The sequence below is a fragment of the Aquila chrysaetos genome, chromosome 12 (genome assembly GCF_900496995.4).
Source record: "Aquila chrysaetos chrysaetos chromosome 12, bAquChr1.4, whole genome shotgun sequence".
Taxonomy (NCBI): Eukaryota; Metazoa; Chordata; class Aves; order Accipitriformes; family Accipitridae; genus Aquila; species Aquila chrysaetos.
In genome coordinates this window covers 40,950,078-40,976,939 of record NC_044015.1, presented here as the reverse complement: position 1 = coordinate 40,976,939, position 26,862 = coordinate 40,950,078, and the positions used below count along the sequence as shown (strand labels likewise).

Here is a 26,862-nt window from a genome sequence, read left to right as displayed (position 1 = left end):
TGCTGTAACTATGTATTTGAAATTCTTCATTTTCATAGACAGCAATGTTATAATTTTGCACAATTATGTTCATTATATGTAAATTACGTTATTAAACAAAGCCATAGGATTAGTCTCACTTTGAAAACAATCTTCCTCCTGTGCCCTAGGAATTTTCTGGGCAAAAGAAGGCATATTTTTATAACCCTTATCCTCTCCCCAGCAGTATCTGCCTCATAGATGGCCACAAGGACCTCCAAACATTGAGGACCAGCAGGAAGAAAGCCATCTGCACTTGCAGACAAGGGATGATCACCCTCATGAGGGAGGAAGCAGGGAACAATCAACCAGTCCATTTAAAACAAGCCATTAGAAAGAAGTAGTATCCAGAGTATTTGTTAAAATCTGGACCTAATCTACGGGAAGTAGTAATTCCAAAAAAATAAGTGAGGTACCTCCAGCTGAAGTGCTAGTCATGGGGCATACCCAACTGTAACCAATTTTTGAAAATAACCCAGAGACACAGCTGAAATAAACCTCAACATAAAGAACAAAAGCAAAACAATAAAATGAGATAAATATAGGAACAGGCCATTGGAGAAAATGCTTCTCTAAGAGTGTTCAGCTGATCTTTAAAATTTAATCACAAATCACCAGTCAATGCTTCCTTACGTATTTTATCAAGAGACACTTCCCTGTAAAGCCCTCTAGTACATACTGGTCATGTATTTGCAGGGGCCACTTAAACAAATCAATTAGTCATTAGTACCTGGTGTGCATCCAGCTTCATGAAATAGTCTTTTCATCCATTATCACAGATCAGAAACAATCCCTGCAGAGTAAACGATGTAGTATCTTAAAAGTCATGCTGTGCTAACAATTGAGATCAGGGTTATAGAGATCATTTTAGAGCTTTACATAATTTTCAGTTTAACAATAAAAATCTACATGTGGCTTGCTAGGACAAGTTTGTTTGGTTAACTCCCAGGTATTAATGAGCTTACATTCATTTTATGGGATTAAAGTCTCTTTGAAGTTTTTAGAAAGCTACCCAAGGTCATAACTAGTTAGGAAGGTTACCAGCTTTCTTAAAGGACTGAAGAGACTACGAAACCAGTGCAAGACTGTGACTGGTATCCCGTGTTCCTGACCCCTTACGCATATTTTATTTTTTTCCTCCAGCTAAGTATATGTTGACAGGTTAACAGCTCTATTAACTACAAAAACAAGCAGCTACAAGAACAAGGGTGGAAAGGACAGGAAATAAAAGTTATACCATACAGATAATACTAGCAAATCCAGAACCAGGTTAAATAAAGGAGCTCAGGAACCAAGCCTAGAGCCTGAAGTTTTTCTATAGGCAAAGCATGTTGGGCTAGGCAGTACAGAACAGCAATCCCAAACATTCATTTTGCAAAACAGGGCAAATCCAGCAGCTAACTGATTCAAAGCGCAAACACACTCACCTTCTCCAACATTTAGTTGCTCAAATCATTGCTGTAAACAGAAAGCATCAGCTACTCAGAACACAGACACTACAGCCGCCTTCTCCTGATGGTGGGTGCTTTCACAAATTGATTAAAATAACTGAGCAGGCTTCATTTTCACAAGCACTGGTGGGATCAAAATCACCCACTTAATACATTCACCAACTTAACTACAGGAGTACCAACCTAGAAAAGAAAGAGAGCTTTGACACCCTCTGCGTCCCTGCCCATCAGTGCGGACAGAGCAGATGTGTCTTACTCTAGGCTCTTTTGAAGCTAGGAAAGTGGAAGAGGACAAGTGCTACCTTACACACCATCTTTTTTTGAACGCCTTCAAAAAGCTCACAGATTCACCATGTACATAAGAGATAAGTGATGATAATTTCCCTGCATATTAGAGTACTGCCTGTACAACACATTCTAATGCATGCCATAACAGTAATGCCACCTATTGCAATTAGATCATGGCTTCTGAAATTTGTTCATTATACCATTTATACCGTTAGGAAAGCACCACTGGATATATTTTCTCTATCTCTCCTCTCACACAAGAGTCTGTTGTCATCTCTTCAAATTTAAGACAGACAAATATTTAAGCATCAGATATGTTTATTAGACAATTTAAAATGTCAGTTTTATTAGACAATTCAAAAAAAAAGTAGTATATGTTTTAATTTCCGTATTTTAACACTTCATCATCTCAAGAACCTGGCAATCACAGACAATAAAAACAGTGTTTACAAGTTACAAAAGCTGCACTGCATTCCGAATTACAGAAAACATGATTAGTTGACAAGGAAGCTTTATAAAATGCAGTAACAGATTTTCAGCTCATTATGAAACATAGTGATATTGCCATGTATATGCATTCACAAAATCAGCATAGTATCAAAATTAAGGCACTTTGGATACATAGTATTCACTTCCATATAGGAAAACAATTTCAGAGAAACCACAGTAAACTGCTACTGGTAGATAGTGACAGTATGCCCAATACTAGCCATCAAAGCACCAGGTTTGCATGAATGAGCAAAGCTCTTGATAAAAAAAAGCACTGAAAATTTTTTTTACCCTGACTATTTGATATCGAAGACTCATTCAAGCAAATTTACTTTTAAAGAGGTCAAGGAAGATTTCCATGATTTAAACACTGTTAAACACAATTTTTAAAGTTAAACATTTTAAAATAAAAGTCCATGGTGAAAACTGCATGAAGTTCACATTAAGGATTAGTGCATGTAGCTGCTTCAAAAGAAGAAAAAAAAAAAAAAAAAGCATTTACTTTCTCCATTTAACATTTACCTGCCATTTCATGAGGTACCCACCAACCACAGTAATATCAAAGGAAATACAGTACAATAGAGTAATTTGTCAAAGAAGCAACCTCTCTTCAAGACGGCACTTTCTAGTCCTCCTTTTCATTTCAGATTGTCATATGCTTACTGCCTGTAACCCAATCTGCCACAAGCACACTATTTACTAACAGATCCACAACAGGTCCTACAAATAATGACTCTCTAATTTAAGGAAAAATTTATCTCAGCTGTTTTTCACACCACTGTCTTGAAAGCAAAATTTCATCAGTAATTGAGTAGTTTTGTAGACTTCTGTTGCAGGCTTCGGTACATAAATTCTAAGGAGTAAAAACACTGAAGAATCTAACTCTGCAAGCACACAAGTATTTTAACAGCAGTTAAATAGAATTGTTAGCAACAACATTAGGCATTTACAGGATCAGGCACTTCAATTGTGTATTATTGTTGCTGTTTTACTTCACTAATTTGAGTGAAAAATGCCATTGTATAGGAAAAACAGCAACTTCTTCACGAATCAAAGCAGGACTTGTATGCTTACTCTACACAACTTGGCTCATAATTAGAACAAATAATTTTCATGCTAGTACTTTACAAATCAGTAGGGTCCAACAGTTTTCATCTAAAGTCAGGAAGAAGACACTGTAAGAGAACTTGTTTATGCACAGCAACTTCCCAAGTATATTCCTGCTATGTCTTTGATGAAGCATTAACATCCAGAAAAAACTGTCCTCTAATGTTAATTCTTCTTTAATGGGAATGACAGCCTAGACACACTTCAGTATAAAATACAGCTAGTCAGCATTCCTCAGCACTGAACTGTTCACCTTACACTCATCTGAAGTTTAAATTTAAAACATGTAATTAACCTTCCTGAAACCTGATATTCCATTCCTACTTAAGTGATACTACATTACTTGGACCACAGAATGATTTCTGTACCCTTCTTCTAGGGCATTGAGCATGAGTAAAAGACCCAGTATCAGAGTGCTCATGTAACATTCATTAATTTTTTAACCTTTGCTGTGCACAACAATCCACAGGACACAATTTTGCAGTACACAAGTATTAAGAGAGCTTGGAGAGCAGCATAAGTAGTTCCATACAACTTAGGGGGCAAAAAGCACTGCACTGGTGAGGCTGCCACTTCTTGTAGGGTGGATTCTATCACCTCCTTACACAATGTCCCTCATAGCTACACAGGGTGATAGCAGTCTGCTGTGAACTAACTCACACAACTATAAAACACTCATTTGCCATCTACTAGTATAAAGAACTTACAATAGTAAAACATACCCTATGCAGAAATTCAGCTTCTCACTTCACAGAGCAGAAACCTCTTTGCGTCCATTGTTCTATGAAAGAATAAACTAAGGTGTCTCTTCCTTTACCCCTTTGCAGATTACTGAAATGTCTTCTAGAGTTAGGGCTTTATCAGAATGCATTTTTACAAAACCACATGCCTCCAGAATTTGCAGGATTCAGCAAGTCAAAACAGTATTAAAGTTTACTTTTGTAAGTGTGATTATGTGAATGTTTACTAGGATAATGCTATTAAAAATATAGTGTTTTAATATAACAATCTTTTCTTACAGACAAAAAAATAGTAGTTGAATAAGTATGTTTTAAAAGCAATGAGAACTGAGGAGCTAATAAGTCCTACCCAGCAGAACACTCCTTTGCAATTCAGGCATTTCACACACAAGAACACAGAGCTGAATACTACATTGTGATTGTAAGTGTCCTGAGCATAGTTTCTTCTTTTGTGAACCTTCATAAGAGAAGTAAAGTTGGCTCTAAGCATTAAAGAGGCATTAAAATATATTGTTCCCCAAATATATCCACAGTTGTTAAGTTGAATAGGGACAAAGCCTGAGCATCTTTGGAGGGGAATTATTTTTTAAATGAACACCATAAGTGGAAGGAAGGATTTTTAACCATTCATTAGGGAGTAAAAGAGTTGGCGTAACCTATGTTTGGTTTTTACGTTATCAAGAAAAAACACTAAAATTAAATTACTCAAATGAAAAGCAAGTACTCATTCATCCCTGCTCAAAGCAGAAAGATCGATCAAGTTGAACAATACCAAGAAGGGTAATCTTTATATTAGCCTGTTTTGATTACATGTTTAAAAAAACCAAACAGGCATGCTGACCAATATCATATGTATCAACGATACTACTGTGATTAAAACAAAAGTTAATGCATATATAGTGAAAAAAATGAGTAAAACAGCTTATGTTTTGTAAACTTATTCATGGACAAATTTGCAACGGTGATTCCAGCTTTTACTGAATACACTAAGACAGCTGTCACAAAGGCCTTTTCCCTTTGGCTGAAATGCATTTTAAAAAAGCATGTTATGATCTGATAATGTAACACTACATGCATATGCACATACACACATCTCAGCGTGCACACTCACGTTATAATATATACACATATACACACACAGAGTATACATACGGTGATACATGCTGTAAAATATTACCAGCATAAGAGCGATGTCCTACCACTGTTCCCAGCTAAAGTCATCTCCTCTACCAAACACAAGAAAAAAGCCTAAAATAGTAAGGAAAATGACTGCATTGCCAGCCAGCACCAGACCACAGGCTCCCCATTTGATCTGAAATGCAAGGAAATGAAACAATCAAAGCAGTTCTTATAAGATAGGTTCAGGCCAGTTATTTATATGCATTAGATAAACTAAACGAAATACTACAGAAAGCTGCTAAAAGCATAAAGGAAAAAGACAAACAATAAATAATTCAATTCATGTGACTAATTATTCAATTAGCAACCACTCATATTATTAATACAAGACTTCAACAGACAGGCTAATAATGCTATGTTTTAGAACAAAATAATTACCTTGCCATACAAGTCACTAAACCATACATAAGTCATCGAAAAAAAATCTGGGGAAACTAGTGCTCTCCTTTAATTGCTATGCAACAAAATAAAAGATAGCCTTTCAAATAAATGCCAGTAACAATCATGGAAAACAGTACGTGGTCTTAAAGGTAAATAGCTTTCTTTAACGATCTGCACCACTAAGTTTACTCAAATAAGTGACATTTACTCTTAAAAGATATAGCTATGCATTAGAGTTCCCCCTCGTGGTCACTTCTGGTTCTGCCTACTGTCAGGTCCACAACTTAAAACCAAAAATGCAGGGTCAGGGAAATTGTGCATTACAAATAAATTAAAAACTAAGCACGCAAGTTTTAAGCAAAACTGAAAGACTGAAGGGGAAAAGCAACACAACACATAAAGATGCCATTGGGTAGTTTGGGAGACAGGACGAAAGAGTTCTCTGCCTTGCAAAACAAATGTGACAAAAATCTCACCACTGAAGAGCAGTTCAGAAAGCAAAGAGAAAAGAAGCTAGCAGGATTTCCTCAGACTTTGAAAGGACAAAGCATGAGCTTGGGAAATGCTTTGAAAACCAGAAGGGGACTCTGGAAGTTTGGCCTTTTATCTTTTAACTGATAATGCACTCCAGTCACCAAGTTTTCAGCATCCTAAATGGAGAAAGCAGACATTCTGAAATAAAAATAAGGAAGGTGGTGCAAGAAGCAGTGCAAAAGTTGATGAGACACAGAGGCACGAGATGTAGGAGGAGTTAATATCTTGTATTGGACCAAAACAACTCTGGAGAAAAAGCCAGCTAAAAACTTTTCAGTCATGCAAGTCCTTTGCTCGGGTCAAAAAGCAGCATTGACAGACAAAATTTCAGCAGAGTGATTCCTTCAAACAGAATCTAGAAACATCACAATAATGAACTTAAAGGCAGGATTTACAAACAGCAACAGTACCCTCACAGATTACATTGAGTAACTGGTGCCTTGCACTTAAAATTAGCAAGCAGAACTTACCGCTTCAACCCGTGCAAGGATGATAGGAAATCCAAAGGCAGAAACAACAATTCCAGTTGTGAAGAAATATGCCAGTTCTCTGCAGGCACTGCTGGCTGCATCACTGTCATCACTTACTCTTTTTGCAATGAAGTGGGGAATGGGGCAGATGAAGTAAAATATTAAGACAAACAGAGGCCAGTATACACTGGGGAGGGGGGAAAAGGAAATACATAATCAGTTTAGATAGATGCTTCAATAAAAAGTACCTTCTTTTTAGAAAAAGTAATTACAGTAGCTGTAATCCTACTTTATGGTTTGAAAAGCGGGTTACGTATTTAACCACAAGCTTTCACCCAAAGGGGCAATCCTACCTTGTTTTCCCTGCATACTGGCACAAGCACTCATACAGCCTCGCGTAGAGCAGGACCCACGCTCTCACACGAGCAAGGGTTAATTGATTTTACATTTGCATCACCTTGCTGATTCAGCTCACACCACCGCCTCACAAAAACGACAGTCACCACACAGGGAACAGGAAATGCAGGCAAGCGGGACAGGAACCAAGAGCTTTCCCAAATTAGAGGGATCCGGGAGAATAAACAAGCCGACTGCAAAGGCACACCCGTGCATTCTCATCTCTTTGTGAGAGTTCTCGTTAGCTTCGCCTGGATTTTTAAGTGTAAGACATCCCAGGTGGAGTCTTGTGGTAGGAGGATTGTTTAAAGAAACAGGGAAGTAAGGGAAAGAATTGTGCGAGGTTAAAAAGGGCTGCTTAGCAAGATGGCACCGCTTTTCCTGAGGAAGTATTGAGCTGTTTTCAGTCTTTTTTTTAATGGAAACGCAAGTGCTGGCTAAGGAGGTGATATTTAGTCACAACAAACTGCCACGTGTCAAGAGCCAGAAAGCGGGCGACTGCTGTAAGATAACTAGAGCCAAACAGCTCAATTAAGTGAGATTAACACCTCAATCAACAGAGATTAAGAAGGGGAAGTTTTGGAAACGAAGCCGGCCCCCTCACCCGTAGTACTCCAGGGCGCAGCCCAGCATGAGGAACGTCAGCCCGATGGCTCCGCTGAAGGACAGCGCCACGAGAGCTGCAACGGCACAAGGCAGGCGGTGAGGCGGCAGCCGCCTCACCGGTTACCGGTTACCCCTCCCCGCCAAGCCCGCCCGCCCGTCCCCCCCCTCCCCGCCTTGCTGAGGCGATGCCTGGGCAAGTGGAAGCGCAACCCGGTCGTTCTGCTCCCTCAGAGGGAGAGGGGACCCCCGGCCCGCGGGCGGGAAGCGGCTCGGAGCTGCCGAACGGCAGCTCCGAGCCGCTTCCCGCCCGCGGGCCGGGAGCGCTCGGTACCTTTGATGCCCGCCATGTTCGGGGCTCTGAACGACGCCGAGCTGAGGTGGCGGCGAGCGACTTCCGCCTACCAACCTCTTGCCCCGCCCCCCCTGCACCACGTGAGCCGCCAGCGTCACCTAAGAGGCGATTCCCGGGCTGGCCCCGCCCACGCTTGGGGAAGGGGGCGGGGCTGGCTGTGAGGAAACGGGCGGGCCGCCAGCCACCCGTCGCCATGGTTACGGGGCGGCGTCTACGCCTCCAGTCAGGCCTTGGGGCGGGTGTTTAGCATAACACACACAAACAAACATATATATCTTTCTATATGGTGTACCTGTGTGCAAATACCTCTATATAGATGTGCACAAGCACGATCTGAATACAGAAATACAGTTTTGAACAGCCCCTGCCCAGCAGTCGCCGCCATCTTGCAGGCTACTTCTAAAAAACCCAGTTTTCACCCCCAAAAATGGGCCCAAGCACCTGCTTGTCTCATACGGTGCCTTCTCGGGATTTGCATCATCCACCCCAAGAAGGGCGTGTCTTTTTTAGAGCAGTATTTTTTGAAGGCTTAGGTTTTTGAGATCCCGTTTTTGACCCAAGAACAGCCTTTTTGAGGGAGAATTTGCACAGCCCTTTGGATCCACCTCTCCATGGAGGATTTCTTTAGATATCTCCCATCTCTGCCTCTCAGGTCTTCTTCTTGTTTTGTACCTTCTCTGACACAGATTTTTTTCCCCAATTTCATTATTAACTTTAAATAATTTAGAGCCAAGAAGGCTGCCTAATTAAAACAGCAGGCTTATGTAGCTAAATGCTTCAAGTGAAAATGTTGTCAAGTGCTACGTGTGCTAACTTGCTTGGCCACGGGTCTCTGAAGCATGGTAGCATAAAAATAGCAAGCAACAAGTTGTTTCCAAAATGTCTTAATTTAGGAAAACTACCCAGAATGCCAACCTGTGAATTACCGCGTGGCATTAGAGACCACTTTAAAAAGGCAATACTGACACTGGCCAAGGCACACAACCCATGTCATGGGAGCAGATGTACGATTTTAATATTACGGTTTGGTCACAGTTTGTAAGCAGCAATTGAACTCAGCATTTCTGGGCTTATTTTGCAGCAGAAAACCATGTGGACACCCTTTCGCTGCACCTTCCCCAAAGTATTAGAGCAGAATAGAGCCTTTAGCTGTCATCAACAAGCAAAAAAGCCCCAGGAGTTTCAACAGAAGCTTACATCCTGGTACAGCTGCTGCTAATGTAAACAGCTTTGGACCAACAGTAAATATATAAATATGCACCTGACTTGACTTGTAAAAAAAAAAAAAAAAAAAATCAAAACATAGAAGCAAGTTAAATTACCATCTTCTGTTCCAGGTGGGCTGAAGGTTTTTTCTCTTAAGCAGGAAAGGCTGCATCTTTTCCCATTGCAAATTTTCTCTAAATTAAACCCTTACTACTCTTACAATCTGCTTGCAGTAATGGCAACTGCCTTCTTCATGTAGCTTTGTTTGCTCTTTAGGAAATAAAAGCTCTAGGAAAAAAAAAAGTATTTGTCTCTAGAGCAAGTAATTTATGGCTACCTTTATGTGTACCACACAGGTCCCACCCAACTCTGCACTAGAGCAGCAGAGGTGTTAGTCATCCATGTAATATGTTGTAGACAAAAGAAGTTTCCATTTACCATACATGGATTCATTGTTGCTTATCCAGCATTTGCAGAGAAGGTAGAAGGTTTTTTCCCCACAAGCACAAAACATACCTGAATAAGTTAATTTGAGCTTTTTAATGTATATACAAATGTTTTAGACCAGTCACAATTTCATTGAGTATATACTGTATTTACAAAAATTACAATAATTTAGTGAAACAGTAAACCTGAACATTGATAACCTCTGTCACTACCAGATATGACAAGAATTTTTTTTTAAGTTAACTATTTTGATATACATACGTCCTAATACTTTCATGCATCCATAAAAACATTAGGGATGGAAGTAATCAAAGCTTAAGTGGGGTAGGGTTTCTTTTGGTAGATAAAGTTTAATGATGGATTTGTATTTTGTGAACGTATGAGTATCCAGAGTTATGTGCCATGACAAACTCGGTACAAAGCTAATGAGGTTTTTATCATTAAAAAAGTACGTTATAGTAATGAGATCCTTTTTATTATATAGGCATAGGTCACAATATCTACAAATGTGAATGAGAAACAATAAACCAACAAATCACAGGAACATGGTTCACATTCCAGTTATCTGTTTAAATAAGACAAGCACATACTGGATCAAAACATTAATAAATAACATCCAGTTTGTTACTATTATCTTCAGGTCCTTTATATAAAAGGAGGCCTATGTGTTGGTTTCACATTTTCAATTAATGGTAGTAAATAATGGACCAATACAACAAAAGGATGACTTTTATACAGAAAGCAATGTACTTTGACACACTGTCTTTGCAATAGAAGTTTTGCCACTTGAAAATGTAAGTGCAACAACAAGTGGATTGTCTTTAAAAACCACCAGCTTTAAAGACTCACATCAGATGGCACCCTGTTCCTGAAGCAGTAAATACAAATGATTTCCTGCCCATCTTCTGCATATACCTGCCCTTTCAAAGCTCAAATACAGATACAACATGTTGGTAAATAAACTGCTAGCTTTAGTTATTCTACAAAAGGAGAATGCCAGAATTTGGGGTGAAGAGTATAACTTCTTTTTTAACTAGGAAAGATGCTTCAGCTTTAGCATCAGAGATATTTCCTTGTAATATTATTGCTTTGGTCCAATATAAACTTTTAAGATAATCAATTTGCATTGTATTTACCTCAAAAAATCAGACCTGGTCCACAGATGTCTGCATGACAGCTTGCACACCATGATCTGAAAAGTGAAGTTGCAACAGGTTGCATTCTGCCAAGAGCCTTTGCCAAGTGCTCTGGAGCTGATAAAGGCATAGAGGTGATACAAGGGGGCTGGAAAAAGTCTTCTGAATCCTCAGGAGGGGAAGTGTGACCTATAGACTAGGAAGTTTCTAAAACTTTGCAGCAGAGTTTTAGTTTGTTGATATTTCTTTTGTTTGATGGTTTCAAGCTACTGATGAGAACTTCATGGGAAATGCAGTACATGCTCATTCCTCACATTTACAAACGTGGATTCACAATTCCCCCCAATTCCCTATCCCCCAAAGAACCCTATTCCCCCAGAACTGCTGTTTAACAAACCAACAAAGTGCTGTTTAACATCAATTACTTGTTGCTTGCTTTAAAAGACACTTGCTCCATAATGCTGAGGAATTTCTTCTACACATTTCACTGCTGGACTGTGAGGTGAAGTACAGTATTAATGCGTAAAGCAGCAGTTCAGCTGCCACACTGATCTAACCCAGGATTCAGCTTTGTCTCTATTCAGGCATACTATACTATATGAGCAATTAAGCAGCAAATGGTGACTGTTAGAAGTGTGCCTAAACCACATCTGAGCACTTAAATTTGATAAAGTTTGATCCAAACCTAGGAAGAAAGCACATCAAAGTTTGGGCTTCACCACCAGTTATTGAACTCAACTGAAGTGTTGCCATATCACATATCACAAAAAAAAGTAGGAAATTCACCAGCTACACTGTGTCAGAGACAGAACAATTCCACCTTTTCCCAGAATGTGTTCTCTCTCACCCCACTGGAATCCAAAGAAAAATATAAAAGTTACAAGAAACTGTAACCCCGTGGCTCTCATATGGCAAGCCAGGTGGCTAGAGTTCCTCTGAGCTCAGGATTCTTGATACAAGTATAAGGACACCTTTCTCTTGTTCTTCATGATAAGTATTAGGCTCTTAGTTTTCTGAAACTTCTGAATTTCCAGCCAGAGTTTGGTTGATCTGTGACATTTGTGACAAGAGACTATATAAGCACTAGCACAGGTCTGTAGTGGAGACTGAGAAAGTACCTAATACAAGGGTTTTTGTCCTTGGTTTTCAAATTCTGACCAGGCATCATTTAGCTCCATAAATATCATCTTTGCATATTGTTCATATGGCTGCCCAGTAGCCTGGAATAAAAACAGAAAGAGGGATATCACATCTACCAAATCAGACTACAAGAAGTTGACATTTGAGCAGCTAGATTCTCAAGCAGTTATCGTTCACTTTCCATGAATGGTTTTCACTTATTCTTTGACAAGAATAAGCTACTGTTGAGGGCTGCTTACCTTGTTTTCAGCTTAAGAATTTCTTGGCTCTTCAGCTCTTCCGCTCCTTAGAGCTGATAACCCCCCCACGTGTGATAAAGCACTGCAGTCCCAGGGGCAAAAAAAAATTTAATCTAGACCTTGCAAAAGGCATTTTACCTGCACTGAAGGGAAAGAGCTGCCACCTGACACAGTTCCTTGATAAAAGCAGTATTCCTACAAAGCTCTCGGCAGCCCACATCATCTCAAGCCTTGCCCACTGCCCTGAAACTCTCAGGGCCTCCATTTCGTTAAAAGCTGAAGCCTCATCATCACCATCTGGTTTCCCAGATGGTGTCATTGCACTGTGGTTGGCAAGCGTAAGCAGCAAGACCACAAGCCACAAGTCAGATAGTCAGATAACCTGATTCTTCCGTTTTAGCAGTTTGATTTTAAGACCCCTGTCCTTTCATATGCCTTTATCACATCCTCATCCCCTTCAGCAGGCACAATATTCTGGACTGTTGTTCACCACCAGTATGGCTTAGAGTCAAAGTGAGGGTGACAAAAGCTGAAGATCTGAATTTCTGTTGCTTGGAGCAGCATGTACCAAGCACAGTCTTGGGGCTGGGAGCGGTTAGAGTTCTCACCTTTCAGAAACCCGCAAAAATCTTGAACTACTACTTTCTACAAAGCTGTTTGCGCCAATAAATTAAGCAATCACATTCAACACTTCATAATTAAGAGAACAGTAACAATTTCTGAACAGTGTGAAACTAGGAAAACCTTACCTTGTCAGGATGAACGACAAGCACTGCCCGCCGGTAGACCTTCTTCACTTGCTCTGGTGTGACAAGATCTGCCATACTAACAGGTTTCCACTTGGTCTCCCCTGCCCATAAGACTGTATGCATTGTGGACAGCAGGGCTCTTATATTTCTCTCTTTCCCTTCAATCCATTCCAGGACCTGGAGAGAAGAATGTGAGTCTCAATTTATGCCTTACATTAGATATTCCAGTGGAAAAAAGTTTTTTTCATTTGAATACCAATGACTCCAAGGAGCATCTTACATTTCTTTCCAAGCTTTAGAAAACCTTTGGAAGATACTTGTCAGTCTTTCAAAGTCTCTACTTTGTCATTCATTTGTATATCACTGCTTGAAAAGTTAAGACACACCTTGAGCAACATCCCTGCTAAAAATACTGAGTTGGTAATGCTTATAAACAGATGGAATAGTCAAAAGAGAAATGAAATGGTTAACTGTGTGGCTCTTTAGCAAGCTTAATTGCACACCTGAAGTAAGCTCGACTAGAACTCTGCTGTGGATGTGTATCTTTTGTGCATGTCTAGAGTCAAGTCTTCTAGAGACTCGTGTTGAAGGTTGGCTTCAATACAAATCTTTTTAAGCTCCAAGTCGGAAGCCTCAGTTCTCTCCATGTGCCTATTTGCTACCTTCAACCCAGCAGTCAAACAAAGCAAAAGGCAGTCTGCTTTCCTAGATGATGTAGTCCCCCTTAGCGGCTGCCATCTTAGCCTACAGCTGGGGAAGGCAAGGAGGAAAGGGAAGTAAATGCGAAAACCAAAGCATAAATAGGTTTAACGGTTCCAGGCTGAACTGAAGTGACTCAGTGAAATAAAATGCATCAGAGCAAAGGGAATTGTATTGGGAAGGGAGAATCAGCTGGGTGCTTCAGTGATTCGGCAGCTTGCTGGGGGGAAAAATGTTGCACACAGTAAGTAGTACCACGTGAATCGCTGAAGTTGTATAGCTTATGAATTGGGAAAACTACTGCCCACTTGATGGCCTGACAGCTGTCCGGCTTAGTTACAAGTGGCTGACATTCGTGTTCAGCATGGTTGCTGGCACACGCTTTCCAAAGTTTAAAAAAATAATTTTTAAAAAATCCACTCATTCTGTTTTCTAGAAGTTTGCTTGGCTTTTTCTCTCAGTTCTGTATCCTTCTGTAATTATAATTCATAGTTTCATATTTCAAATGCAGAGCAGGACAGACTGAGTTTCCTTCCCTTCATAATAGATCTGTGGTTTGGCAGTTTAATCGAGGAGAGATGAGAGAATTCCAAAGCAGGCAAGATTAATGAGACAGAGGATTAGTTCAATTAGCTGTGCCTGCTAATCAGGGCTGGAGTGATGTGGAAGACCAGCAGCCCTGACAGTAACACTGAGCAAGCCACTGTTTGCTACAGCCTGGTTTAGGACAGAAATGCAACCTTGGAGTTTTAAATCTATTCCAAAGGATGCTCACATCTCCAGGGAAGGCATGAGAATTTATTATATGAACCAGCAGCAGGAAGTTCTCACTTTCTGCCCCAAGGCAATCTCTTCATGGGGACATCCCCTATTTCACAAAAACCTAGGTTTGGCAGAAGGACTGGCAGAGATGGTCACTACTTTTTTTATCTGGTTTATTTGTAAGAAGCTATTTCAGAAGAGAGTTTTTACAAACTGATCACTTTTTTCTAAGCAGTATCTCTCATTCTGATGAGATAGTGGAGATTCTTCCAGATATTCCCCAATACCTGCAGTTTATGACTTCGTGTTTCTGGTCCCCCTAGCTCACTGCTGTCTGGCATGCGAATGGGGAGTACAGCAGTTTATGATGCTATCAAGTTTAGACACCTACTTTATGGAAAGCAAGCAGAAGAGATAGCACATGGTCCTTGGGATCCAGCAATACTGTGGAGGCCACGCACTAAAGTAAGTGCTAGAACAGGACGATAGCTTCTGGCACTAAATGATCTGAAAGATTTGCTCCACTGCCTCACACGTGGGATGGCTGGTGGATTACTGCCCCCTCCACCTTTCAGGGGCAGAGTTTCAAGCAGCCTCCAACATGTCGAGAAAAACAGACACGTTGAATGATTGTAAGAGCATAAACAAGAATATTGCTTACTTTTAGTTTTTCAGGGTCCATCTCCTTAGCCATTTCTTCTTTTCTCATCTCAGCTATTGTTTTGGGGCCCTTCTTGTCCTTGTGAGCATTAAAACCTTGACCAGATAATAGGTCTTCAAAATCTGCAGACACTTTTGGTTTTGAATCTTGAAAAACAAGAAGATTTGAATTTGTTATCACAATACAGGTTTATTTAACACGGCTTTTCTACCCAAGCCACCCCCCACGCTTATCACTATAACAATCTCCCAGTGCTAATGAGTGTACAGGTTCTCACAAAAGAGGTATAGGCTAATGTTACTTTTTAATTATTATTGAAGCTTACCTGGCACACAGGGTTTCCCAAATATTAGCACACTTTAGAGTCTAGGACAGGACAACTAGTGTTGAACTTTATATATCATCAAATGATCGGCATGACTTACTTGCTTAGACCCTAACCCATTAAGGCGTTGGAACATTAAAGCAATATTAGAAGGAGTCAACCTTTTGGATGTTGAACTCCGAAAAGCTTACCAACGTTAGCTGGTCCTTTTCCACGTTCGTTTTGTGCTCCCGGCATCGCTGAGAAACTCACGTTGTAATTGGGCTTGTTCTGGGGAGATGCGTGAGGCATGCTTGGCTGGGCTTTGGGTTGTGCCTGCTGCCAGCCATAGCCAGCTCCTTGCTGCCAACCGCTGCCGCCCATGGGCTGGGGAGAGGGTTTCTGCGGCGAGGGGGGGAATCCTCCACCCATGCCTGTCGGTGTGGTCGGTTTACTGGCAAACGAAGGGCCACCTGCAGAGTACAGGGAAAGGAATGATGGTGAGCATTAGCAAACAGGATACTGACTTGCCTTCCCAAAAAGGGAACCTAATCAAAATCCCCCAGGCAGCTGGCTTCTATTTTCAGCTCTGCCACAAACTTATTTTTGCAACATCAGGCAAAGCCTTTCAATTTACCTGTCACTGCTCTGTAAGCTGCTTAAAAGACAGCAACTGCCCTTGAAGATTGCACAGGAACTGGAGTAGTGGCTCATTGGGGAAACACAGTGAAAGCTACGTGCAGCTAACTGGGAACCACAGCTGCTGTGTGTTATGGTGGCAACATCAAGTTGACCTATGTTGAAATAGTATCTCCTTATGCTGTGCTGATGTAATACTATCCCACAGAGCTGTGTGTTTCAGCACCTTATTACCTTAGGGGATGCTCCTCTGGCATAGTTTGTGGTGGGAGGTATGCAGAGTTAATGTTTTATTATTTGAGACTAACATCCACACTCAACTTTGAGCTCTGGAATGTGTCATGGAAACTGGATCAAATGCTTTTGACTTAGTAATGAACAACAAAAATGTGGTTAAATATCCTGTAGATGCCAAGTCATTTGTTTTTAAACGCCTTAACTTTGCTACAGAATACGTGTTTTAAAAGCACCTCAATGCTCTGACATGGCTCTTGGCATACTTTTTATTTTGCTCCTGCAGAGCAGCTAGTGATCCAGCAGAGGGAACTGGGAAACCTAATTCCAGAACCATGCTGGTACTGACGCAAAGGAGAATACAAACATCAGATAAAACCACAATGGCTTGCAAAGAGCTGAGGGCAGTGACAAAGGGAAGAAAAATCTATTTACCAGAGTCAGAGAAGCCAACATGCTGGGTTTTAAGAAAAACTTAAATAATTTGTCAGAACTGCCTTTTTAACACTGGGGTCCAGGGTTTGCTGATTCTTTTCCGAGAGAAAACAAGGAAAAAAATGCTTGTCTAAGCAGTCAAGCAAACAGTCCTTTGTAGCCAGGTGCAAATGAAAATGTGTTCAAACTCCACATTTAGATAGTACTGCAAATTAGAGGCAGATTAGTGAGGTTCCCTCACAAAAGACAAAAATGAGTCAAGTCTAGAAGGAAACAATTCCTCAGGGACCCCAGTAGCTTTGAAGAGCCAAAGTCTCCTCCCAGGCACTGCTCCAAGGTCTGTAGCAACAGTTCTCCAGTTGGAGTTAAAACACAGAGCATCCTTAGCCAGAGACTGTTTAGACTTACGAGATAGAGGTTACGCTTTGCAATCCATACAGCCTACAGAGGTCCCAACAAGTTGTTAGCAGGTTTTTTTTTTTTGATGGAGGATCACTAAAGCACAGATTTGTGAGAGCTTACAGAAAATCAGGCAGAAGGGAGAGCTTGAAAGCAGCACCGACATGCAGGTACGTTGAAAGGACCCATAGAGCTCTGTCACATAGCAGGCTGTTCATCCTATTTCCCTAAAACAGAGCTGGTAATTTAATTTTTTTTTTTTTTTTTTTAAATAAGGGATGCAAACCTGCTAAACTTGCTCCAAGAGTCCCCAGATCAGCAAATGGATCCAGTGTTTGGGGTTTAGCCTGATGAGTGGGAGTGCTATGGAGGGATCCTGTAGGACTGGTGGCAGCTGACTTACTTCCCACACCTAGGCCACCTTAACAGGGAAGAAAAAGAAAAAGAAAAAAAAAAAAGAAAAAATAACTCAGTTTTTATCCCTATTTTACATGAGTGCAGCTCTTACCCCGTGCTCAGCCACATGATGTTAGAAGACTGCTGTTAAAATTAAGTGTACTATTGTCAGGTTCCTAAGCAGTCTCAACTCAGCGTTGGCCCAGACTAGTCACACACCCACTCACAATTAGGATCAGCAACAAAAATGTTCCCTAGACTGTCTTCAGTGACACAGTAATTATGACAAATGGATATATTTTAAGAACCAGAAGCCTTCAGGAAACAACTTTTGGTAGGACATACATAGTCTCCCAAGATTAGAGAGAATCATGCTATTATTTATCGGCATCCCAGGAATGCATAGCACTTCCCAGGTCCTTCACGTGGCTCCACACTGGAATAAAACACAACTATGTACACCCTCACCAAGCACTTTTCCCACTTCAGGCCCTGGTTTCTTGAGGAAAGAAACCCAGATTTTTTTTGAGCAGAAAGAATTTGGTAGTCTTTAGCCAGATCCTCACCTGGACAACTGGGAGACCAGGACAACAGGTACAGCATACCTACTGCAGTTCAGATAAGACCAAATTTTTGATCAAAGTTTTGTGGTATTAGTCAAAGTGCTAAGCAGCAGAAGGGAACCTCTTCACTGCAGTCAGTGGTAGCATTTTCCCTCTGCCTCTCCTCTCTCAGGGCTCCTTAAGGGTTTTTTGTTAGATGTCCTGAATTTTTATGATACATACCTGGTTTGTTGGCCCAGTCCCAACCACCGGAAACATCTGGTTGTATGGAAACCGTTGGTGTGCTAGAAGCTAAGCAGAATGATTAAATATAAATATCTTAAAGCAGTAGAGCAAAACCAACATAATCCAGCATCTAGGAAGAGCAGGGGGCAAGGAGCAGGAGAAACAGTATTGCATTCACCTACCATTTGCCAATTAGAAGTGAACTTCTCCCTCACGATGGGCATTACAAATTTAATGTTTTTTTGTCATGTCATGCTATACAGAGGTAAGTGTGGAAGGACACAGATCTACAGTGTTCATTTTATGGTAGCTTTGGTCTTTATATACTTATTTATAAAAACCTTACCACCAGAATAACACATGTGGTTTTGTGTTTCTGAATACATCTCAACCCAAGGAAATATTCCGCAAGCAAAGGGCAAGTATGGAGAAAACAAATAAAGCAAAGCAGCCCACACAGATGTAAACCAGTAAGAACACACACAGTCCTTCCCTTAACCCTGTATCAAATAAAGCCTGTACATCTATGCAGTTCACCCTGCCAGCATTTCATTATCTGCAGATACTAGCACTGTAATTTAATAGCTCATCATGCTGGGATACCATTTAAATTACTTTCATTATTGCAGCCAGCTCCAAGTGTGACCCAACCATCTTATTCACAGAGTTAATATCCAATACCAGAGTTTGGCAAAGCAAGGATGCGAACAGTGCCAGCAGCACACTAGTTCCCTCCTTAGTCATTTTGGCTTTCCAGCAAGACTGTTGCACCCAAGGGACACTCATTAGATGATCAGACACAAACAAATTTGTATCTGAATGTGTTTCACAGAAGGTTACAACACTAAATTTTGGCATGAGGGGAGAAAGGGACAACTAAGGAACATTTCAAACAAAAAGAAGAAAAAAGTCTAATAAAAAAAATCCTTCTCTTCAATCAAGAGTGAAATTCAACTGTGAATTTGTCCAGGGTTATTATCAGAAATAAAAAAAGCAGATGCCTGTAATTAAAATGACCAAAGGATATGTGTTTTCTCTAGCAGGCTTAATATGCCATGCTCTATTTAGCTCAATTAATGGTAGTTTGGTTCAAACGAGACCTCATAACCACAGGAATATGCGGGCAGACATTCTTCATGGTCTCTTTTTTCATGTATACAAATAGCTTATTAATTAAGTATAAGACTTGAGCAAAACTAGTCTCATCCTACCACACTTCAAATTATGAATATGCTTTAAGTCTGGAGACAAAAAGCTCTTTCCTGTTTGCTGGGGTTTCTGTGGTTTACAGTCATTTTATGGTAAGCATCAGTTTGTACTTAATGGCTCCATCACTATTTAAAAGCAGCATTTTATGTTTATTTAAATGTACTAGAAGAGCCTCACTTTCTTACCCATGTGAAAGGGATCGCTGTGCACAGTTGGTGAAGGACTTCTTGTTGCTTGAAGGAAAGGATCACCAGGGACAGCTGATGAACCAAGAAAGGAACCCAGGAGGTCTGGACCAGTTTGCTTAGGGCTACTTCCAAATGGATCAAAGGCAGTGGCTGTAAAAACGTATTTGAGAAAACTAATTCATTAACTTGTGCAATGAACATGCTTCAGGGAAAAGACACTGGTGTGTGGAGAAGAAAACCTAATACCTGCAGATAACAAATAGGAGACAGCAGGTGACTATGAGAGAGCAACTGGAAAATATCAGAACCCTAGCCAAATGCTAGGGGATAGAACAAGCTACATGACTTGGTCACAGCAACGCATTTGTTGATCCCATCTGTCTTTTCCAAAGAGAGGGGCTGAATTTAGGAGTAGTCAAAGTGAGTATTTAGATACTTAGACACTTCAGATGAAGTTTCAGCTTGCACATACTGCCAATACATAAATGGATGGTAAGGGACAGCCTGGAGCCTGGTGCAAATCCTGCTTCCTCTCAAGAGCTGAACGCAGTCCAAGATGATTTTAGGCTGTTAAAGATTACACATGTTGAGGGTAAAAGGACCATCTTTCAGAAATAGCTTTAGAAAATAACTGGTATCTTTCCTACATAGCATCACTTGTTACAAAAATCCAGTTCATTCTCAAACTCCATTTTTGATCAATTTGTTTAGCCTGCTGTCTTTCACGTAAAAAAAAAAAAAAAAAAAAAAATCCAACAAGCCCAACCAAAAGAAACCCCTGTGAAGTCACTCCAATTCTTACTTGCCAACAAGTTTAAGGTAAAGAGCATCCTGAACAGAGATGCGATATATACTACTATAAGAAAGATACAATCCTGAGAAGCTATGCATTGTGTTAATAATGCTACTCATTACTTATGTTACTCATTGTTCAGGATACTTAATAAATTACTAGTCTTCACTTATCTCGCAAGCTCTTATTCTTGCTTTCCTGGCTTGGGACAATTTAGTTGTGCGATACTTTTCCTTTCCTTTCAAGCACCAACCTGGCTCTGCAAAGCTCGACAACAATATTCAGAAATCTTTTCCCAATACTGTTGCTGCACCTCTGCCTTGTGAGATGCTTGTCTGCACAATCTTCCCACCCTTGGGTGAAAGCTCTCAGATGGAATGTACAACAGTCACAGCAAGACGAACCTTATCCATATACAAATGGCCAAATTTCTTCTACCAAAACTTGTATTCTTCTCCCCTCTCCTGCCTCCAGTCCTCGGTCTCCATCTGTTCGCTTCCTTCGCAAGTCTTGATACAAGTAGATTATAACTGCTTCTGTCCCTTTCGCTTTGAAAAACACCATAGGCAATCTGCTGTTTAAGCATACTAGCAGACAAACTCCCCAAGCCTGCAGGGTTTTTTTTATTCTAGCTGAGAACAGAGGACTCCATAAGAGCCTTCAGAAACTGGCTGCATGGCCATCCTGTGGTAGGTGCTACTGGTGTCAGCCCCAGCATCGTCCAAGCCTGCAACTCCTTAAAGTGAAAAAACACCATTTCTGTACAAGAAAGTTGGCAGGTGCTGCAAATGCTTTAAGCTATTAGTTGCTGAGAAAAAGTTAAATAAGCATACTGTGCTCTTTGAATCAGGTACATGTTGATGATGTCAGCTCTTAAACTGTAACATAAAGGATTAGGCCAAACCAAACACGGGGAGGCTGATGCAGCTCAGTGTGGTGCACAGAGACCTGCTGTCGGATCCGGCCACTTGCTGGCATTTTGACTTTGGTAAAACTGACCGTCTCTTCCCAAGGCCCTCAGTGAATCTGAGCAACTTGGATTGGGTTCTTCACCTGTTCACTTACATGTGATTTTTCACTTGCTCTCCTCTGTTCACTTGACCCTCCAAAAGATCCCTCTTGCTAATAGCTATTCAACCGCTACTTCTGCCAGCCTGGTCTCAATCTGTCTTTGAAGAAACAAAAGATCTTCTTATAGTGCCTAACCTGTCTGCAGAAAGAGCTGAAACAGCAGAACTGTGCAGCCATATTTCATAGTCCAGGATCAGTGTCATAGCTCCAAACTCCCTAAAGTTAAAAGGGAAATTAAATTCAAACTGCTATGGGTCTACCTGAAAACCTAAGAGGCTTTTTTTTTTTTTTTTTTTTTTTAAAAATGAATACATATTCTCCTCATATGCATCATTGGACACATAGTAAGAGCAAACCAGATGATCTCCAGTGGCCATCAGTGTAAGGAGCCAGCCAAACACTTGAGTGAGCTCCAGTAGAGACTTTAGGGAACAAACTATATAATCTGGTTTGTGTTCTTGACTGTGAAGATGCACTAACTCCTGTCTCAGAGTAGAGGAGCTGGCTGGCCTCTTAGGATCCCTCAGAGATCTTAATTTGCATGAAACGAGTGTATCCAAGAGGAATCCAACAGCCCAGAGCAGATCACCCAAGTGGGATTCCCAAAGCACGTGCCCCAGGTAACACGCTAGGCATAGCCGCTATTACCTTCTCCTACCCTTGGGGACGGGGATGGGGATGCCGAAGCTGCGGAACGCCGAGGAGTTGACTGCACGGATCCAGGTCCCCCCACATGGAAGACCTCCTCAGCGGCGGGCTGTCCGCTTTGACTCTGGGAACTTGGCCCGCCAACCCCAAACAAATCATTCAGCAAGTCTGAGTTAGAGGGAGCAGCAGTGGGCTGCGAGGGAAAACTCTTGCTCATAGGGCTACCGTCCAGGCCCAGCAGGTCCACGTCTTCAGGCGGAGGTGGTGCCGGAGGCTCTTGCTGCTTTTTGCTGTGTTTTGGTGTCCCGTGAGGCTTGTCACCGCTGGCATTACTGTGCTGACTGGAAAGGGACAAGAGTTCGTCATCTGACTGTTCGCTTTCCTCATGCACCAACGCTGCTCGATCCTCTGAGGTGGGGTGAGAGCTACTTTTGTCAGATTTCTGATCTAAACGATGATTGAAAATAAAATTAGGTAGCTGTTAGTTTTGTCATCACAGAGGTCCCATAAAAATCAGCTTACAAGCAAAAAAAAAAAGCTACCGAGAATATCACAGCAGCATTTTGCTAGATTTTAAAACAAGAGTCCTTTGCAAAGATTCACTTAGAGTCTTTGCTGGTCTGTATCGTAAGGAGCCAGCTTTATTGATCAGGAAACAAAGACAGGGGTTAATTGACTCTCCTCAAGCCTGAAGAGTCAGCAAGTGTAACGCCCAGAGACGCAAACTGAATGAGTTTCTGGGTCAGGACCAAGCATCCAGGACGATCTCCAGCCATGCCTCAAAATCCAGGCAAAACAAGGCTTATTGTAAAGGACTAGTGACACAAACCTCCCTCCTAGCTGTGCCCACAAGGATTGCTTACACCAGGTTCCTACCCAACGTGGCACTGATGCCAGAGGAGGAACGCTGCGTTCGGCAGTGCTGTGAGATTTTCAGAATGTTCAGCATTATTAAACAGCCTCTCAGACAAACACCCTTGGTGCTATGTTCTCACAGCACTATATATAAAGTGCAACATTAGGAAAAAGCAGCTTAAGTTTGGTTTTAGCATCAAGGAGGCCTTGGGCGAAGCTTTACACCAGAACTATGTCAATAATTGTCATATACAGCACAAGCAGGCAATGTTTGAAGAGGACATTGTAGGAAATTAATTCCCACTCAATTGCAACAGAAGGGTGTGACCAGCAATATATTGTGATCTAATGGGAAAGACATGTTACAATCAGATCCTTCAGCCTGACTCTGTGCTCCAGGGAGGGGAGGAAAAAAAAAAAAAAAAGTTGTTTACCTTGTTCGAAGCAGATTTTACTTTGAAGACCAAGCCTACATACCTTGCCAGCTGAGAGATGAGAAGAATGCACTCTGTCCAACATTTCTTATGTTATCCTGGGGTGAGTCAGTGGGACCTCTACCTGAAGCACAGAGCACCAAATAAATAAAATCAAGCAAAACAAAGTTCAGCACACAGGTAAGCATGTAAATTGAATAAATCTGTGCAGCTTTTACCTGCCAAAGCAAGAGTGTCCTGATGCTCCTGATGAGAGGAGAAGAGAATGGTTGGATTGATATCTTTTGTTGTGAAGTTCTCCCACGGGGGAGTTAATTCGGTTTGTCTATCAGTAGACTGTATTTCTATGTCCAGTATAACATGAAAGAGCTGAGGATATTTGTCTGGAGAGTCACAGGCATCCAGTTCAGGCCTAAATGGGGACAAGAGTTGTACAGTTAAAAAGGAGGGGATATTTCTGCAAAGCTATTTAAAGTCTTTCAATATATGCATGTACACAGGCTTTTCACATTTCATCTGTGAATATTCTCCTTCAGCCTTCATAAGGCTTTTATGCTTCAGGTTTGATTAACGTTCAGCTTAAAATACTCACTTGGTGAATTTTAGTGTGGTTGTTCCCAGGGCTATGAATCCAGTATGAAATTGAATTTGGAATATTTGTGTGTTGGTCATCTGAAAAAAAACCCACAGAGCACCAGGTTGAACAGGTACTTAAATTCATGAAATTAAAATATTTGTTTATAGCACATGCAGACAATTAAGTCTACCTGACTACCAGTTACTATATAGACTAATCATAACTGCTATATAAGCTAATCCATTCTGCTTGTTCTACAGAAAGCAGAGCTTTTTCTTCTCAACCCCAAATGTTTCCATCTGCCTCAATCCCTGCTGCTGCTGCCTCTATACAGCTGAGTGCCTTCACAGTATTCAGGAATATGCCTGCTTTCCCTGCTTGTCTTTATTTCTGGGATCTACTTGATACTTCAGCAGTTAAATGAAACTGATACCTGTTTCCACTGAATACACTGGAGCAACAGGTTTGTACCCCAGTAAAACCTAAGACCATTTCACTCACAGTAGAGGCTTCAGTAAAGTGTCATCTATACAACAAACAGCACCAATAACAAATTAAAAAGAAACACATTCATTTGTCACTCTGCAACTTGAATATTAAGGTTTCAAACATATCACCAGGAAAATGATCAAGATGCCAGCTTAAAGTATCAGTTCGAGAAGGCAGCCATCCCACCCAGCCGGTTGTGAGAGTCTGGGAACTGCTACGCCTGACCAGCCACGCAGCACCCATCTGCAGGGAGCAAATGAGGTGGTATTCATCAAAGCAGGTGGGATAAAACTTGGTTCTTCCCTCCCATTTTGTGCGTTAAGTCACTACAATTTAAACAGGTTATTTCACGGAGTGAGCCAATTAACCCTCATCACGACAAAGGTTAATGGAGCAACTTGGTGTGTGACAACGACTCATTCAGTTTTTGCAGATCCAAATTTTCTAGTCTGATCAGACTGCATTTCCAAATTCCTCTTCTGCAATTACAAGAGCCAGAGAACAGTATTTTAAAGTCAGTCTCAAGGCCCAGAACAGCATGGACCAGTATGTATTTTCACCTTCAGCACTGCTACTATGTTATGGAAAGGAGACAGGGTGTGCTCACTCCAGCACTCCCCTATGCTCCCTCCCCAGTTTCCACTCTCTCCCATTTCTTTCATCTGCTAGTATTAAGAGGCTTTTTGGCTGTGAAGAGGGTGGCTGTCTGACCAGCCTGTGGCTTAAATATTCTTTCCTATCCCCATTACTAACAAATCCACACAAACTGACTTTTTGCCCTAATGACCAAAAAAGGTGAAGGCTGCTCTAGAGCAAGCAAACCAGACACCATGCAGGAGCAATGGCTCAGTAAGTCATTCTAATCTGAGCAGAAGAAAATCTTCTTCCATCTTCTTAGAGTGCGTAGGTAGAGGCTTTGGTGGTGGTTTGCCCTGAGCTGGTTACTGATGGACAGTTCCCATCTTCTACATCAGCTGGAAGGATCCTACACTCTTATCAGTAGACACCATCCCCATAAAGAGATACCAGAGGCATCATGGACTTCTCTATATGCAGTTCTTTGTTTTCACTTCGCAGTGCTCAGATTTGTGTTATGTCTACTGTTAAGTAAGGAGACTTTCATCACAAGTGCCATGTGCATTCTTAGGCCCCATATTTAGCCATCTCTTAGTTAGCTACGTTGCCTCTACCATGCAAGAGAAGTTAAACAAACTCCTACTTTTGCCTGAAGGCGTCCCCCAATGGTTGATCTCATATGGTAGACAGAAACAACAACATCTCCGTGGACAGTGGCTCCCAGTGGAATTAGGACTTTCCCTTCTTGCACACGGTATTCTCTTTGAGGGGAAGAGAAGGAAATCCATAGTTAAGCTCCCATCCACAGTGCCATTACCACCCATCAACAATGTCAACATAAAAGCTATCATCTCATTCAGGCCAAGAAAACAGGAGGTGCGTTCAGTGCTCTGCTTAGTGTTAGGCTTAGCTGGAACAGAAACATTCAACAGGGGAAACCAACGCAGCACTGAACTACCTCTATTAAGGTATCCCACAGCATGACAACTTCAGACTCACTCTGGCCGTTTATTTCAACACTAGGCACTAACTTGCAATTAATATATGCACTCCTTCATTTATCAGGCAGTCTGGCAGCGACTGCAGCACAGATATTAGACACAGTACAGCAAAATGCGAGCCTCCTTTGCACTAAGGTCCTAAGGATGGTAGGAGATCACAGCAACTCACTTCATTCTTTCATACTCCTGGGAAGTTGTAAGGATTCTGGTTTCTCCGCTGAGAATGTCGCAGAAGGGCCGGCAGCCATTTCGTTGCTTGTTGAAACAGGGGACTGGACTGAGGGTGACTGACTTGATAGTAAGTGGTTTGCAGTGAGGAATGACGGGCTTGTCTGCTATTAGATCACAAATGTATCCTATGTATCTGCAGACAGAGAAAGCCATTACTAAAATCTCCATCCAGGTGACCAGTTTTCATTCTGTACTTGAAGTCTACCTTGAAATCCAGTGAAAGTGTGATTCTTTCACAGTTCCAGGACTGGAGTTTCCATGTACTCCAGCACCCTTGCAGCTGGCACAAAAGCTACACTTCCATTTCTGTTTAATTACAAGAACGAGAGCTCAAGAGGAAGGAAGTTGGCCTTTAGCTCTGAGCTGAAGATCATTTCTCCTCACCTTTTAGAAGAGAAGGTGCTGAGCAATGGGTTTTCTGGTTTACCAGTAGAAGTTTGCCTTCTATTTTACATGCACATAGCAGATGAATTATTCTGTTAGTCATGTACTAAAGTACCATTATTATTACATACATAGCACTATATCTTTGGTTTGCTCTGTTA

At 41.3% G+C, this 26,862-nt stretch overlaps 2 protein-coding genes across 3 annotated transcripts in view; both read right to left on the bottom strand.

Moving 5' to 3' along the window:
• Nucleotides 1-2,057: 2,057 nt before the first annotated feature.
• On the bottom strand, nucleotides 2,058-8,111 carry LEPROT. The gene is made up of 4 exons (XM_030032388.2): nucleotides 7,991-8,111; nucleotides 7,658-7,733; nucleotides 6,658-6,844; nucleotides 2,058-5,405 (listed from the first exon to the last, which is right to left on the bottom strand). The coding sequence occupies exons 1-4, from the start codon at nucleotides 8,004-8,006 to the stop codon at nucleotides 5,289-5,291; spliced, it is 396 nt and encodes a 131-aa protein (XP_029888248.1). The 5' UTR covers nucleotides 8,007-8,111; the 3' UTR covers nucleotides 2,058-5,288.
• Nucleotides 8,112-9,742: 1,631 nt separating this feature from the next.
• DNAJC6 (DnaJ heat shock protein family (Hsp40) member C6) overlaps nucleotides 9,743-26,862 on the bottom strand; it is a 52,188-nt gene continuing 35,068 nt past the window's right edge. For both annotated transcript variants that reach the window (XM_030033177.2, XM_030033178.2), the window contains exons 8-20: nucleotides 26,256-26,450; nucleotides 25,729-25,846; nucleotides 24,036-24,115; nucleotides 23,662-23,855; nucleotides 23,487-23,567; nucleotides 22,155-22,601; nucleotides 19,640-19,792; nucleotides 18,243-18,311; nucleotides 17,348-17,482; nucleotides 15,567-15,827; nucleotides 15,051-15,196; nucleotides 12,929-13,105; nucleotides 9,743-12,020 (exon numbers count right to left, since the gene is read on the bottom strand). In XM_030033177.2, the coding sequence (XP_029889037.1) occupies nucleotides 11,919-12,020; nucleotides 12,929-13,105; nucleotides 15,051-15,196; nucleotides 15,567-15,827; nucleotides 17,348-17,482; nucleotides 18,243-18,311; nucleotides 19,640-19,792; nucleotides 22,155-22,601; nucleotides 23,487-23,567; nucleotides 23,662-23,855; nucleotides 24,036-24,115; nucleotides 25,729-25,846; nucleotides 26,256-26,450 (2,158 nt within the window). In that variant the 3' untranslated portion in view covers nucleotides 9,743-11,918. The remainder of the gene's footprint in view (nucleotides 12,021-12,928; nucleotides 13,106-15,050; nucleotides 15,197-15,566; nucleotides 15,828-17,347; nucleotides 17,483-18,242; nucleotides 18,312-19,639; nucleotides 19,793-22,154; nucleotides 22,602-23,486; nucleotides 23,568-23,661; nucleotides 23,856-24,035; nucleotides 24,116-25,728; nucleotides 25,847-26,255; nucleotides 26,451-26,862) is intronic.

Coding starts and splice junctions, on each gene's coding strand:
- LEPROT (XM_030032388.2), bottom strand. Junction 6,845..7,657: donor TGCGCCCTGGAGTACTACGG/GTGAGGGGGCCG, acceptor CCCCCTCCCCAG/TGTATACTGGCCTCTGTTTG. Junction 5,406..6,657: donor TCCTTGCACGGGTTGAAGCG/GTAAGTTCTGCT, acceptor CTTGCATTTCAG/ATCAAATGGGGAGCCTGTGG.